The 14,578-nt window shown below is 40.4% G+C and overlaps 1 protein-coding gene across 1 annotated transcript; it reads left to right on the top strand.

Moving 5' to 3' along the window:
- The first annotated feature begins 11,316 nt into the window (after positions 1-11,316).
- Positions 11,317-12,024, top strand: LOC137651599 (regulator of G-protein signaling 3-like). Its single transcript, XM_068384826.1, has 2 exons — positions 11,317-11,518; positions 11,609-12,024. Exons 1-2 carry the CDS (start codon positions 11,317-11,319, stop codon positions 12,022-12,024), a joined length of 618 nt encoding a protein of 205 aa, XP_068240927.1.
- The last annotated feature ends 2,554 nt before the right edge of the window (positions 12,025-14,578 follow it).

Below are 14,578 nucleotides of genomic sequence, written 5' to 3'. Positions count from 1 at the left end.
TCCTTTGGTTGCACTCTATTACATTAACTTTGCACTTGCTATGCCCATGAACAGACTCATTCGAATTTATATATCTGTGAGGAACTCAATATTAACCCACGGATCTCCATAAAATCAGCCGGTGCACAATATCAAAGGCTTTTTCGTAGTCCTCTCATACCATCAAAAGTGGATTTCTTTATTTTACACAGTGCTGTACTTGTCTTAAAATGAAAGTTGTTCTACCTTTTTCGGAATCCTGCTTGTTCATCTCTCTTTTTTTTCATCATTCTTTCTATCTAATTTCTTCAGATTAACCATGCTATATATTTTCATGACAACTGACGTAAGTGTAATGCCTCTATAACTACTGCAATCAGTTAGACCTATTTTTTTTGCCATTTTCAACAATACTTCTAGCTCCCCTTCATCAGGTTTTGCCTCTTCATGCCATATTCTACAAAATCATCTTGTAAGTAATCTGCGAGTAGATTCATTTTCACCCAAAATCATCTCTTGAGTTTTTTAACCATAACCTCGTCTTCAAATACACTGAATTCATTAATGGGCACATCAAGGTCGTCCTCAACTTAAGGTTTATCAATCATGTTATTCTCTTCATAGCTCTTGTTCATGCCCATAATAAAGTCTTCAATCAGACGTTGCTTTTATTTATCTTATGCTGTTAAAACAGATATATCAATGATTTTGTGAGCAATTCTCGCAACATAGCCACTCCCTGAATTCATAGCCTCGTCAGCCCCTGGCAAAGCTTCTATTTCTTCTTTTTGACTAATAAGTTGTTCAAGAATTATGGAATCTAGCACTTTCGAAATAAAGGATAGATTCGAAATAGGTCAATATGAACTTAATTCATTATAATCTAGAGAATTTTTCGGAACTGGTGTAACTTTAGCCATTTTCTCAGATTTCGGAAATTTATACTCACCGATGTTGCTAAGTATATCAGCTAGACTAGAAAACTTTCTTTTTCCAATTACTCCAGATATTGGCCACATTTCTTTTTCTTTGGTTTTGTGATAATCTTGGTGACATCGTCTTGTGCTATATTATTGAATCTCCCCAATTTCATCTTTGTATCTGGTATAGTTGCAAATGATCTATTTTATTTTTATTTTTTTAAGAATACTAAAATTTGATTTGCTAGTCCATGATCACTGTACCCTTTGGTCGCCTTTATTCATTTAAATTTCCAACTATGTAATTTATGAGACGATTGTCGGTTGCTTCTTCGCCGGCCTTCCTCTCACAATTTGCAGTTTTGTACTTCTTATTAGGTAATCATATTGGAATCTTGCAGTTTTGTATTCTATCCATGTACCTTTCAGTTTTTAACCGATCACACTTTTTCTTTGCGTCCTTTTGCTTCTTTTTCTCTCTAAAGTCTCTTTAACAATTACAGTCTTTTCCATCAATGTACACATGGTATCAAATTCACTTTTACTCGCCCAGTTATATATGGTTATAAGGCAGTCAAAACAGAAAGAGTCCAACAAATGCTGGTTATCATGATGACATTGATTATTGATAGTATCATTTATTTTCTTTGTAACTTATTCAATGAATACACAAGGAGAGAAGTTTGATTTACATATGGAATTAATTTTTTTCACCACTGCGTGTTTCTGTAGAAGCCCTCTAATAGTAACAATATTGTGCACAGAAGATATAGTGCACTTCGCTTCTAATCTTATATCATATACAATGTTATGCATTCCATCGATTAAAACTAGGTCCGACGTATGACCAAGACAAAGTAGTAGAACAATAGACATTATATACTAATAGATGTTATTCAAGTACTTCACTAAATGCTGTAGCATTAAAATTTGATGCGTTACTCATCCAAAGAATAAAGTTTCCATAAGATAACTAATTCGTTTTTTCTTTTCTTTATAGTAATCTCAATGAGTATGCGGAATTCTTCAGAGAAGATGTCAATATTTGTTCTCGGTTATGATAATCTATGATAGTAGTTTCAGAAGGAAGAGTAGAAGCGTAAAATCCGACTCATTACGTAGAGGAAGATATGAAACGGAAATTAAATAAAAAAAAAAAGGGGGGGGGGGAAGTTAGATTGTCTGCCAGTAACCACTGGCGGTAAAGTCCAGAGCTCCACAATAAAAGATTTTGTGGAGGTTTATTGTTTCACCTTAGTATTAGAAAAAATAAGCCATAAAAATCTAACTCGAGTTGCTGTCTAAAAATGCAGTCAATTCTTTTGTCATAAAAGAAATCTGAACATTTTTGTTCTTGGCTCTGGAACCAGAAACAATTTTGTTTGCTTTCCCGAATCAGGACAAGTAAATTTTTCTGTTGCATTGGATGTCGATTTTTTTTTTCGATTTCATTTTCACTTAAAAGGACCACTTATATTTTCTAGATATTTTTAGATTAATGTTATAGGGATATGATATTGTTCTTTTATAGTGCTAAAGTAAATGAAAACATTCACGAGCGTGGGGTAATAGGATTCCAGTATAAGAATATCGTTTGCAAAGAGGATATATTTATCAAGTCGAAACAATGATAAACATAATTCAATATATAATTTCCTCGTCATCCAAAGATTGCGAGATAGATTCCTCGTAACAAAAATCTTTGCTTAATTAAACGTCACTAGGAGGTTCTATTGTAAAAACTAACATCTATCATTTATTCGAACATCTTGAAAAGGGTTTACCTTGAATGATAGGAAATTTGCTTTTTCTAACATCACAAAAGATTATGTTGTGAAAACAAAAGCTTTGTATTACTCGTGATCATTCACCCTCATCAGATATTTTAATCTATTTAATGAATACTCTTCCCTTTTCGACTGAGTGGATCAAGTGGTGGTCTAGTAAATTCAACTACCCAAAGCTTTATTGTAGTCTTCTTGATGATGTAATTGATCCCCGACCTTTCCCGGCATCTTTGGATTAGGTTTTGAGAAGGAAGCACAAGATATATGGTATGTAGATAATAGATTTTGAGGGATGATTCCAGTTTAGATATCTTGGCCGTTTTTTAGAATGAATTTGAAGTAATTTATGTCATATAAATATCAGGTAGAGATATTGAACAGTTAAAGGAGTTGGAATGATTTTACTTACACGTTCTTATACAGATATACCAATCTCTCTCTCTCTCTCTCTCTCTCTCTCTCTCTCTCTCTCTCTCTCTCTCTCTCTCTCTTTGCAGATATATATACACGCTCACATGAAAGCACACACATAAACACATACACATATACACATACACATATAACAGACTGGAACGCTAGAGATTACTAAAGAAGCAGAGGAGGTAACAGAACACAATAGATTGACGAACTAAGAATGTTCGCGGTTGATGACTTGCATGGAAAGGAAATGTGTAAAGCCTTTATTCTGCAGTGACTTAGTAACGGCTGATGATGATAATGATGAGGATATATATATATATATATATATATATATATGAGTGTGTGTGTATGTGTGTGTAATGCATAGACAAATGTCACAGCGGAGTCCAAATATTGAAGACAGCTTCTCCTCGGGAAGATAGTCCTGCAGATAATTTTCAGGATAACAGTAAAAATATATAAACTTTTTTAAAATGAATTTTCCAACGTTTGAACTAGTGAATTAGTTGGAAAAGGATTTCCCCTGATTGGTCAGTCTCTACTTGTTTTGTAGTCACGTGATCAGTGGTAACTTCGTTAGCTCCGTGCTAAGTATTGTCATTCAGCGTTGGACACTTCAAGTGTACAGTTACAACTTTAATTTTGATTTTAGGAAATTAATTTCCGTTAGAACCAGATCAGAAAAATAACAGTAATTTTATGTAAATTTGTCGAGCTTCAACTAGAAACACAAATACATTGTATTGTTTAGACATTCGTTGATTAAGAACAAGATATGTGTAGCATGTGTTTCCTTCAGATTGATTGATGTTAAGTTTGTGTTTATTTTGTATATGTAGTGAAATATTGATGATTGAAATGTACACAGCAATGTCCAAGCGCTCCTATTCATATTAATAAATTGTCAATCGAGTATTTGCTTATTTATTGTCCTAAAGTAGGGACGGTAAGGTCAGGGGAATTCATTGTTTGGTGTCGACACGTGTTTTGAATCAGTTCGCGACTCTTCTTCAGGACTAAATAGAGTTTTCGAACTACACTTTAATATAAAGGTTATGGTGGTGAAAATTTGATACAAAAGTAATTGGAAGATGGGAAAATACTCAATAAAATGGATAAATGAAAACTTTAGATTCTTTCAAATATAAATACGAAAATTTAAGATCTTTTTTTCAAATACATAAATGATTTTTCAAAAGAATTTACAGAATTTCATGAAACTCCAGATTCCATCCTTTCCAGCCGGAGGTCGACTTCAGTTCCTAGGGAACGCAATCTCTCGTTCAAAGCAGATTAAAACATGAAGCTTACACGCTCCCGCAGAAATTTGGTATGGGAACTGCATTGATCCTGGACCTAATTCCATTAATAGTGGTGCCTTTACTTGTGACAAATTTTGGTCTCAATGCTCCTCTATTTTCTTTCTAATGAAACCGTTTCTGAACACCTATCCTTGCCGTGTTTCTTCTTTCTCCGATGCAGCCCTAGCTCCCAAGGTTGCATTGGGCCTGATGCAGAACTTTCAAAACTAGTCTCATTTAGGCAACGCAGCTTAGGACGTGAAGCTTACTCGCTCACGCAGAAGTTCGATTTGGTGATCCCTGAATCCAGTTCATCTGAAACTACATCATTCTCCACAACAGCTTGAATTCTCTTTGCTCCATCATTCTCTCCTTAGTGAAGCATCGTCTGCGCTTCCATCGAGGCTATGCACGCTTTGCCACTTCTAAATACGGTACTTGGGCATGTTACTCCATGTTTAAAATGAGAGACGTCCAAAACTCGAAGACAGCTTCTCCACTGAAAGATCGTCCAGCAGATAGTTTTCAGAATAACAGCAAAAATACATTTAGTTTTCTCCATTTATTGTTTCTGGTCAACTCGTGTTTCGGATCACTTCACTACCCTTCTTCGGGACAAGAGATGGCGTTTCCTAGTAACCAACGTCAGTCTTGCTACAAAGGATGGAATCGGGAGCTTAACATCCGAGAGGCTAGTTGAATGTAACTATAGTTTATCAAGCAATCATCGACTTTATATGTAGCGAATTCCTAGGAAAAACGTAAAGAAAAATTTAAACATGATAAAGCATGGGTTAATATTATAACATTGGTAGGTCTTTCAACAGTGCAGGGAAGAGTGAGTGATAAGATAAAAAAATCAAAATCGTTACAGTGTACGAGCGTGTATGAAACATGTGGAGTACAATTGCTTGGGACTGAGGTTAATATTGATGCAAATAAGGATAAAGGAGGAAAAGGAACTAACTGAATGTAATTAAACATGTAAAATTATATTACTTTCATAAATCAATATTTAGTATATGTCTATTAAGTTTGATTTAAATTTTGTTGTTTAGTAAGATTCTATAATGATATCAACATTTCATGAACATTCATTTATTACAATACGAGATGTATTAAATATCTGAGAAGTTGATTTCATGAGAGGTAGTACCATCGAAATGTTTGTCTGCGAGTTGGTAAATTGCCGGCCGCAACCACCGAAGCCAATATACCTGGGATACGACTCAGAGTTGTCCAGAACCAGGGCAATTAACATCAGAGGCCTCCACTGGATAACAGGTCTGAAGGTTAATTTTCTTAGTAATACACATTCATATAATCAAACTAGGTGATGAAGCTCATTAAAATAGAATGAGAATTTTATAGAATGATAAATCAAATGAAAGCAACAAATCCTAAGCGACAACTAGGGGTGTTTGAATTACTCAACCTTCATAAGCTTATTAAAGACGTATTTATTCATTTACTGAAATAATGCTACTTAAAATATTTGTGAGCGATTCTTCGATTTGCATTGAGCCCTTAGACACCCGGGGTTCCCTGTCACACTCATACAGGAAGCCTGTATTACCAGCCCTCCTGGAACTGTAGTCAAGGTCATTCAATGCAAACACAACCTATCACAATGAGCCTTCTGAAAGTATTTTTTTTTTTCAGGGAGGTAAGAGCCATTTTGGAATTGGTTAGTAAGGTCACTTAAAGTCTCTATGTACACTAAATCCATTATTCTTTAGGAAAATAGCATTAGATATTATGAAATTTCAGTAGGCAATTTGTGGAGTGAATGCCAAAAAGTAACAATCATTTGAATGAATGAAAAGATGTGAATGGAGTTATGTATATATATATATATATATATATATATATATATATAAATATGTATATATATATATATATACATATATATATATATATATATATATATATATATATATATATATATATATATATATATATATGTATATATATATATATATATATATATATATATATTATATATATATAACACATATATATATATATATATATACATATATATATACACACACATATATATATATATATATACACATGCACATATATGTATATATATATATATATATATGTATATATATACACATATACACATATATATATATATATATATATATATATACATATATATATATATATATGTATATATATATGTATATATACAGTATATATAAAAAAAATATATATATATATATATATATAAATATATATATATATATATATATATATCAACAGTACACTTTCAAATTCATAGAAGGTGGGATGGATATTGAATTATTATTATTATTATATATTATTATTATTATTATTATTATTATTATTATTATTATTATTATTATTATTATGAAAATTTTTATAACAGATAAGTAATAGATAAATTGTGAATGACGGTTTTGCCAATCGAAATGTAATCCAAGTTTCAAGCTCTTGTTGAAAATGGGAATAATTTTTTTGATTTCATAAAATTGTTCAGAAATTCTTGTAAACTGATGACCCAGTCCATAGTAAAGATTGACATCTGCATATGCATATTTCAGTAGTACCTATTATTTCAATTAAAAACATATAGTTTTCCAAAACATGATTATGAATAAAATAATTTTGCCTGCTCCCATCTCCTTGAGAGAGAGAGAGAGAGAGAGAGAGAGAGAGAGAGAGAGAGAGAGAGAGATGATATTCAATATAAAAATGGCTGTAGACCAAACATTATCATTTTTACTTATTAATTGGGGAGAGAGAGAGAGAGAGAGAGAGAGAGAGAGAGAGAGAGAGAGAGAGAGAATATTTAATTTTTTAAAAGTATGTTAAAATTCTGCCCAGAGAAAACTCGGCTCCAAGTTTTTGAGTCGTTCACTTTCGCTAAGGATAATGAAAAACATCTTCGAAACTTAGTCAAGACCTGAGTGCTATTGAATGGTAATGGATATTTCTTTTTTGTCCAAGCAAAGGAAAATTGGGGTGATAGTATGGTGAGACAGATTTTATCGGGTGAAAAATGTTCGGGAATTTTGGAATCCTAGGAGGCATCTACTTTTGGTCGTTATATGTATTAAAAAAAAAATAGGGATTGTTCAAACGATTTTATATTAACGAATTGGCTCTCTTTTGGTCAATATACTTGTTGATAACTATTTATATCTAAGTCACAGTACACCTTTCTTTTCTTATTATTATTATTATTATTATTATTATTATTATTATTATTATTATTATTATTATTATTATTATTATTATTATTATTATTATTATTTTTTTTATTTTTTTTTCAAATTTCTTTCTATCTGTTTCTAAGAGACTTATGATGGTTTGTTAACTACGTTTTCTCTTTTCCGAAAATCTCAAAAATAAAAACGATAGTTACAGAGATTTTAGTGATTCCGTTTTGATATTTTTCAAGTAGGGATGGGCAACATCAACTTATTTGGAAATGGCCTAAATTATACGAAATTTTCCTTCATGCACATTGCTTACATAAGTATTTATGAAAATATAAAAAAGTCATCAGTAAGTTTCTCTAAAATTGTTGCACATTATCATTTTCTAGAATGGTGAATAAACACATAAATAAACAAATAAATTCATCAGTAAATGAAGAGCAAATTTATCCGTAGGTTATTTCTGCAAACACTATCATGTATTGGAGTTGATGTACATTTCATTGCTACTTACGAGTCAAGATTTCAAAAAATTTATGGAGATATCCAGGTGAGCATTCGAAAGGGTTGACCTTCATGAATTTGTCTTTGAATTTAAAGATACACGTGAGTGTTGACCGCACGACAGCCAAACGCCTGAACCACCAACCAGCCTTCCCTTCCTCAGCCATCTACCACGCTGCATTGACCGACCACCGACCAAACCGCCTGAACCACCAAAAAGCCTTCCCTTCCTCAGCCAGCTACCACACTGCATTGACCGACCGCCGGCCAAACCGTCTGAACCACCAAAAAGCCTTCCACTCCTCAGCTAGCTACCACACTGCATTGACCACCGGCCAGCAAAACCACCTGAACCACCAACCAGCCTTCCACTCTTCTGCCATTTACCAGGCTGCATTGATCAACCGCCGACCAAACGGCCTTAACCACCAACCAGCCTTCACCTCTTCAGCCAGCTACCACACTGCATTGACAGACCGCCGGCCAAACCATCTGAACCACCAACCAGCCTTCCACTGTTCAGCCAGCTACCACACGGCATTGACCACCCATAAGCCAAACCGCATGAAGCACCAACCAGCCTTCCCCTCTTCAGTCAGCAACCACACTGCATTGACCGACCGCCGGCTAAACCACCTGAACCACCAACCAGTCTTCCCCTCTCCAGTCAGCTACCAAACTGTATTGACAGACCGCCCGCCGAACCACCTGAACCACCAACCAGTCTTCTCCTCTTCAGCCAGCTACCACACTGCATTGACAGACCGCCGACCAAGCCACCTGAACCACCAACCAGCCTTCCACTGTTCAGCCAGCTACCACACGGCATTGACCAACCATAAGCCAAACCGCATGAAGCACCAACCAGCCTTCCCCTCTTCAGGCAGCAACCACACTGCATTGACCGACCGCCGGCCAAACCACCTGAACCACCAACCAATCTTCCCCTCTCCAGCCAGCTACCAAACTGTATTGACAGACCGCCCGCCGAACCACCTGAACCACCAACCAGTCTGCTCCTCTTCAGCCAGCTACCACACTGCATTGACCGACCACAAACAAAATCGCATGAAGCACCAACCATAGTTCCCCTCTTCAGCCAGCTACCACACTGAATTGACCGACCGCCGACCAAAGCACCTGAACCATCAACCAGACATCCACTCCTCAGCCAGCTACCACACTGCATTGACCGACCGCCAGCCAAACTGCCTGAACCACCAACCAACCTTCCCCTCTTCAGCCAGCTATCACATTGCATTAACCGAGCACCGGCCAAACCGTGTAAACCACCAACCAGCCTTCCACTCCTCAGCCAGCTATCACACTCCATTGACCGACCGCCGGCCAAACCGCCTGAACCACCAACCAGCCTTCCACTTTTCAGCCAGCTACCACACTGCATTGACAGACCGCCGGCTAAACCGCCTGAACCACCAACCAGTCTTCACCTCTTCAGCCAGCTACCACACTGCATTGACAGACCGCCGGCCAAACCACCTGAACCACCAACCAGCCTTCCACTGTTCAGCCAGCTACCACACGGCATTGACCAACCATAAGCCAAACCGCATGAAGCACAAACCAGCCTTCCCCTCTTCAGCCAGCTACCAAACTGTATCGACAGACCACCCGCAGAACCACCTGAACCACCAACCAGTCTTCTCCTCTTCAGCCAGCTACCACACGGCATTGACCGACCACAAACCAAATCGCATGAAGCACCAACCATAGTTCCCCTCTTCTGCCAGCTACCACACTGAATTGACCGACTGCCGGCCAAAGCACCTGAACCATCAACCAGACTTCCACTCCTCAGCCAGCTACCACACTGCATTGACCGACCGCCAGCCAAACTGCCTGAACCACCAACCAACCTTCCTCTCTTCAGCCAGCTATCACATTGCATTAACCGGACACCGGCCAAACCACTGAACCACCAACCAGCCATCCACTCAGCAAGCTACCAAACGGCATTGACTGACCGCCGGCCAAATCGTCTGAACCACCAACCAGCCTTCCACTCCTCAGCCAGATACCACCCTGCATTGACTGACTGCCGGCCAAACCGCCTGAACCACTAACCAGCGTTCCCCTATTCAGTCAGCTACCACACTGCATTGACCGACCGCCAGCCAAACCACCTGAATCACCAACCAGCCTTCCACTCCTCAGACAGCTACCACACTGCATTGACCGACCACCGGCCAAACGTCCTTAACCACCAGCGAGCCTTCCCCTCTTCAGCCAGCTACCACACTGTATTGACCGACCGCCGGCAAAACCACCTTAACCGCCAACCAACCTCCCACTCTTCAGCCAGCTACCACACTGCATTGACCGACTACCGGCTAAACGGCCTTAACCACCAACAAGCCTTCCCCTCTTCAGCCAGCTACCACACTGTATTGACCGACCGCCGGCAAAACCACCTTAACCACCAACAAGTCTTCCACTCTTCAGCAAGCTACTACACTGCATCGACCGACTGCCGGCCAAACCGCCTGAACCACCAACCAGCCTTTCACTCTTCAGCCAGCTACCACACTGCATTGACCGACTGCTGGCCAAACCACCTGAACAATAACCATCCTTCCACTCCTCAGCCAGGTACCACACTGCATTGACCGACCGCCGTCCAAATCACCTGAACAACCAACCAGCCTTCCCCTCTTCTGCCAGCTATCACACTGCATTAACTGACTGCCAGCCAAACCACCTGAATCACCAACCAGCCTTCTGCACTTCACCCAGCTACCACACTGCATTGACCGACTGCAGGCCAAACTACCTGAACCACCATCCATCCTTCCACTCCTCAGCCAGCTACCACACTACATTGATCGACCGCCGGTCAAACAACCTGAACCACCAACCAGCCCTCCACTCTTCTGTCAGCTACCACGCTGCATTGACCGTACACTGACCAAACCGTCTGAACTACCAACCAGCCTTCCCCTCTTCAGCCAGCTACCACACTGTATTGACCGACAGCCGGCCAAACTGCCGGAACCACCAACCAGCCTACCGCTCTTCAGCCAGCTACCACACTGCATTGACCGACCGCCGGCTAAACCCCATGAACCTCTAACAAGGCTTCCACTTCTCAGCCTGCTACCACACTGCATTGAACGATCACCGGCCAAACAAACCTGAACCACTAACCAGCCTTCCACTCTTCTGCCAGCTACTACGCTGCATTGACCGTACGATGACCAAATCATCTGAACCACCAACCAGCCTTCCCTTCCTCAGCCAGCTACCACACTGCATTGACCGACCGCCGGCCAAACCGCCTGAACCACCAACCAGCCTTCCCCTCTTCAGCCAGCTACCACACTTCATTGACCAACCGCCGGCCAAACCACCTGAACCACCAACCAGCCTCCCACTCAACAGCCAGCTACCACACTGTATTGACCGACTGTCAGTCAAACCCTCTGAACCACCAACTAGCCTTCCACTTTTCAGCCAGCTACCACACTGCATTGACTGACTGCCAGCCAAACCACCTGAACCACCAACCAGTCTTCCCCTCTCCAGCCAGCTACCACACGGCATTGACCGACCACAAGCCAAACCACCTGAACCACTAACCAGCCTTCCACTGTTCAGCCAGCTACCACACGGCATTGACCGACCACAAGAAAAATCGCATGAAGCACCAACCAGCCTTCCCCTCTTCAGCCAGCAACCACACTGCATTGACCGATCGCCAGCTAAACCACCTGAACCACCAACCAGTCTTCCCCTCTCCAGCCAGCTACCACACTGTATTGACAGACCGCCCGCTGAACCACCTGAACCAACAACCAGCCTTCCAATGTTCAGCCAGCTCCCACAGGGCATTGACCGACCACAAGCCAATCCGCATGAAGCACCAACCATAGTTCCCCTCTTCAGCCAGCTACCACACTGAATTGACTGACCGCCGGCCAAAGCACCTTAACCACCAACCAGACTTCCACTCCTCTGCCAGCTACCACACTGCATTGACCGACCGCCAGCCAAACTGCCTGAACCACCAACCAACCTTCCCCTCTTCAGCCAGCTATCACACTGCATTAACCGACCGCCGGCCTAACCACTGAACAACCAACCAGCCATCCACTTATCAGCAAGCTACCACACTGTATTGACAGACCGCCGGCCAAACCGCCTGAACCACCAACCAGTCTTCTCCTCTTCAGCCAGCTACCACACTGCATTGACAGACCGCCAGCCAAACCACCTGAACCACTAACCAGCCTTCCACTGATCAGCTAGGTACCACACGGCATTGACCGACCACAAGCCAAACCGCATGAAGCACCAACCAGCCTTCCCCTCTTCAGCCAGCAACCACACTGCATTGACCGACCGCCAGCCAAACTACCTGAACCACCAACCAATCTTCCCCTCTCCAGCCAGCTACCAAACTGTATTGACAGACCGCCCGCCAAACCACCTGAACCACCAACCAGCCTTCCACTGTTCAGCCAGCTACCACACGGCATTGACCGACCACAAGCCAAACCGCATGAAGCACCAACCATAGTTCCCCTCTTCAGCCAGCTACCACACTGAATTGACTGACCGCCGGCCAAAGAACCTGAACCACCAACCAGACTTCCACTCCTCAGCCAGCTACCACACTGCATTGACCGACCGCCAGCCAAACTGCCTAAACCACCAACCAACCTTCCCCTCTTCAGCCAGCTATCACACTGCATTAACCAACTACCGGCCAAACCACTGAACCACCAACCAGCCATCCACTCATCAGCAAGCTACCACACTGCATTGACCGACAGCCGGCCAAATCGTCTGAACAACCAACCAGCCTTTCACTCCTCAGCCAGATACCACCCTGCATTGACTGACTGCCGGCCAAACCGCCTAAACCACTAACCAGCGTTCCCCTATTCAGTCCGCTACCACACTGCATTGACCGACTGCCAGCCAAACCACCTTAACCGCCAACCAACCTCCCACTCTTCAGTCAGCTACCACACTGCATTGATCGATCGCCGGCCAAAATGCCTGAACCACCAACCAGCTTTCCCCTCTTTAACCAGCTACCACACTGTATTGACCGACTGCTGGCCAAACCGCCTGAAGCACTAACCAACCTTCCACTCTTCAGCCAGCTACCACACTGCATTGACGGACCACCGGCCAAACCGCCTGAACCACCAACTAGCCTTCCACTCCCCAGCCAGCTACCACACTGCTTTTTTCGACCGCCAGCCAAGCTGCGTGAACCGCCACCTAGCACTGCTAAGAGAAATTCTCTGATGTTAAATTACTGCCATTTTCGCAATTTCCTACTTCTCTAATTCAATAATAAAAACGTATACATTTCTGCATAAAGCCAGTCTATTCCAGCGAATATTCTTCCCTTGTCAATCCGTCATCATCTCTTCCTTCACCTGTTAGGTTTGGAATATCTAGTGAGCTAGTGAGAAAAATAGGATTTTCTTGATGACCATCGTCATTAGTAATATGTCATGAGCATGTCCAATGGTTTGTGTTTTTTTTTCTTTTATTTCTTTTTATATGTTAGAATACCCTCTACTTTAGTTTGCTCTTGAATGTGTCTCATTTTTTTTTCTCTATCGGATTTTTATTCCATCATTATTCTTTTCATGGTCTTTATGCTGTAACAGGATTTGTTCTAAGACTTTAGTTAAGCATCAAGTTCCTGATGCATAAGTTTTTATAGGTCCGACCATATGATTAATTACTTTTCTTTTAAGAGAAAGAGACATCTTACTATTTATAAACTCCTTTATTTCACCAAACATTCTCCATCCTTTGCTTATCCTTATTAAGACTTAGCTCTCGTGTCCTTAGGAAATGCTGTCTGTCCTAAGTACGTATATTCATTAATAATCTCTAAAGAATTGTTTTAGACCCTTATTTCTTGTCTGTACTTTCATTGAATATCATCTTTGTTTTACTTATGATCATCGTTAGCTCTACATTTCATTTTTCTCTCTTCAGGTCCTCTTTCATATATTTTAATTTCCCCGTGACTCACTAAACACAACTATGTCATCTGCATATTTTTGGTTGTTAGGAGAGTTATGTATTATCCATAAATGTTAATGCCTATATTTTTTCAATGTAATTCATTAAATATTTATTTCATGCACGCTATGAATTATTTAGGAGAAATGGAGCTCCCCTGTTTAACTCCTTTCTCAAATAAGGATTTAAAACTATCTGTATGTAGTTTTAGGATTGCAATACATCCAGTATAGATATCGTCAAGTGTTCTAATATTAGATTCATCTCCTCCTTACATTTGAGGGGATTTTAGTACTGCTGGAGTTTTCCAATACCAGGTTAGTATTTATTTCAGTATTGTCATTTCTTGAATGCCTGCTTATATCTTCCTGCGTGTTCACTTGGTTGATTTAAGTCTACCGGGTTTTCTATTCGGCTTGATATAATCTTTGTAAGTATTTTGTATATCAGAGAGAGTAAAC

Source organism: Palaemon carinicauda, chromosome 13 (assembly GCF_036898095.1).
Source record: "Palaemon carinicauda isolate YSFRI2023 chromosome 13, ASM3689809v2, whole genome shotgun sequence".
NCBI lineage: Eukaryota > Metazoa > Arthropoda > Malacostraca > Decapoda > Palaemonidae > Palaemon > Palaemon carinicauda.
Note: the sequence above shows the minus strand (reverse complement) of the source record. Positions and strands in the feature narration are given on the sequence as shown.

Bases quoted from the DNA above. Each gene is read 5' to 3' on its own strand.
- LOC137651599 (XM_068384826.1), top strand. From the start codon at position 11,317: ATGACCAAATCATCTGAACCACCAACCAGCCTTCCCTTCCTCAGCCAG. The intron at 11,519-11,608 runs GTATTGACCGAC...ACTGACTGCCAG, and splicing joins CAACAGCCAGCTACCACACT to CCAAACCACCTGAACCACCA.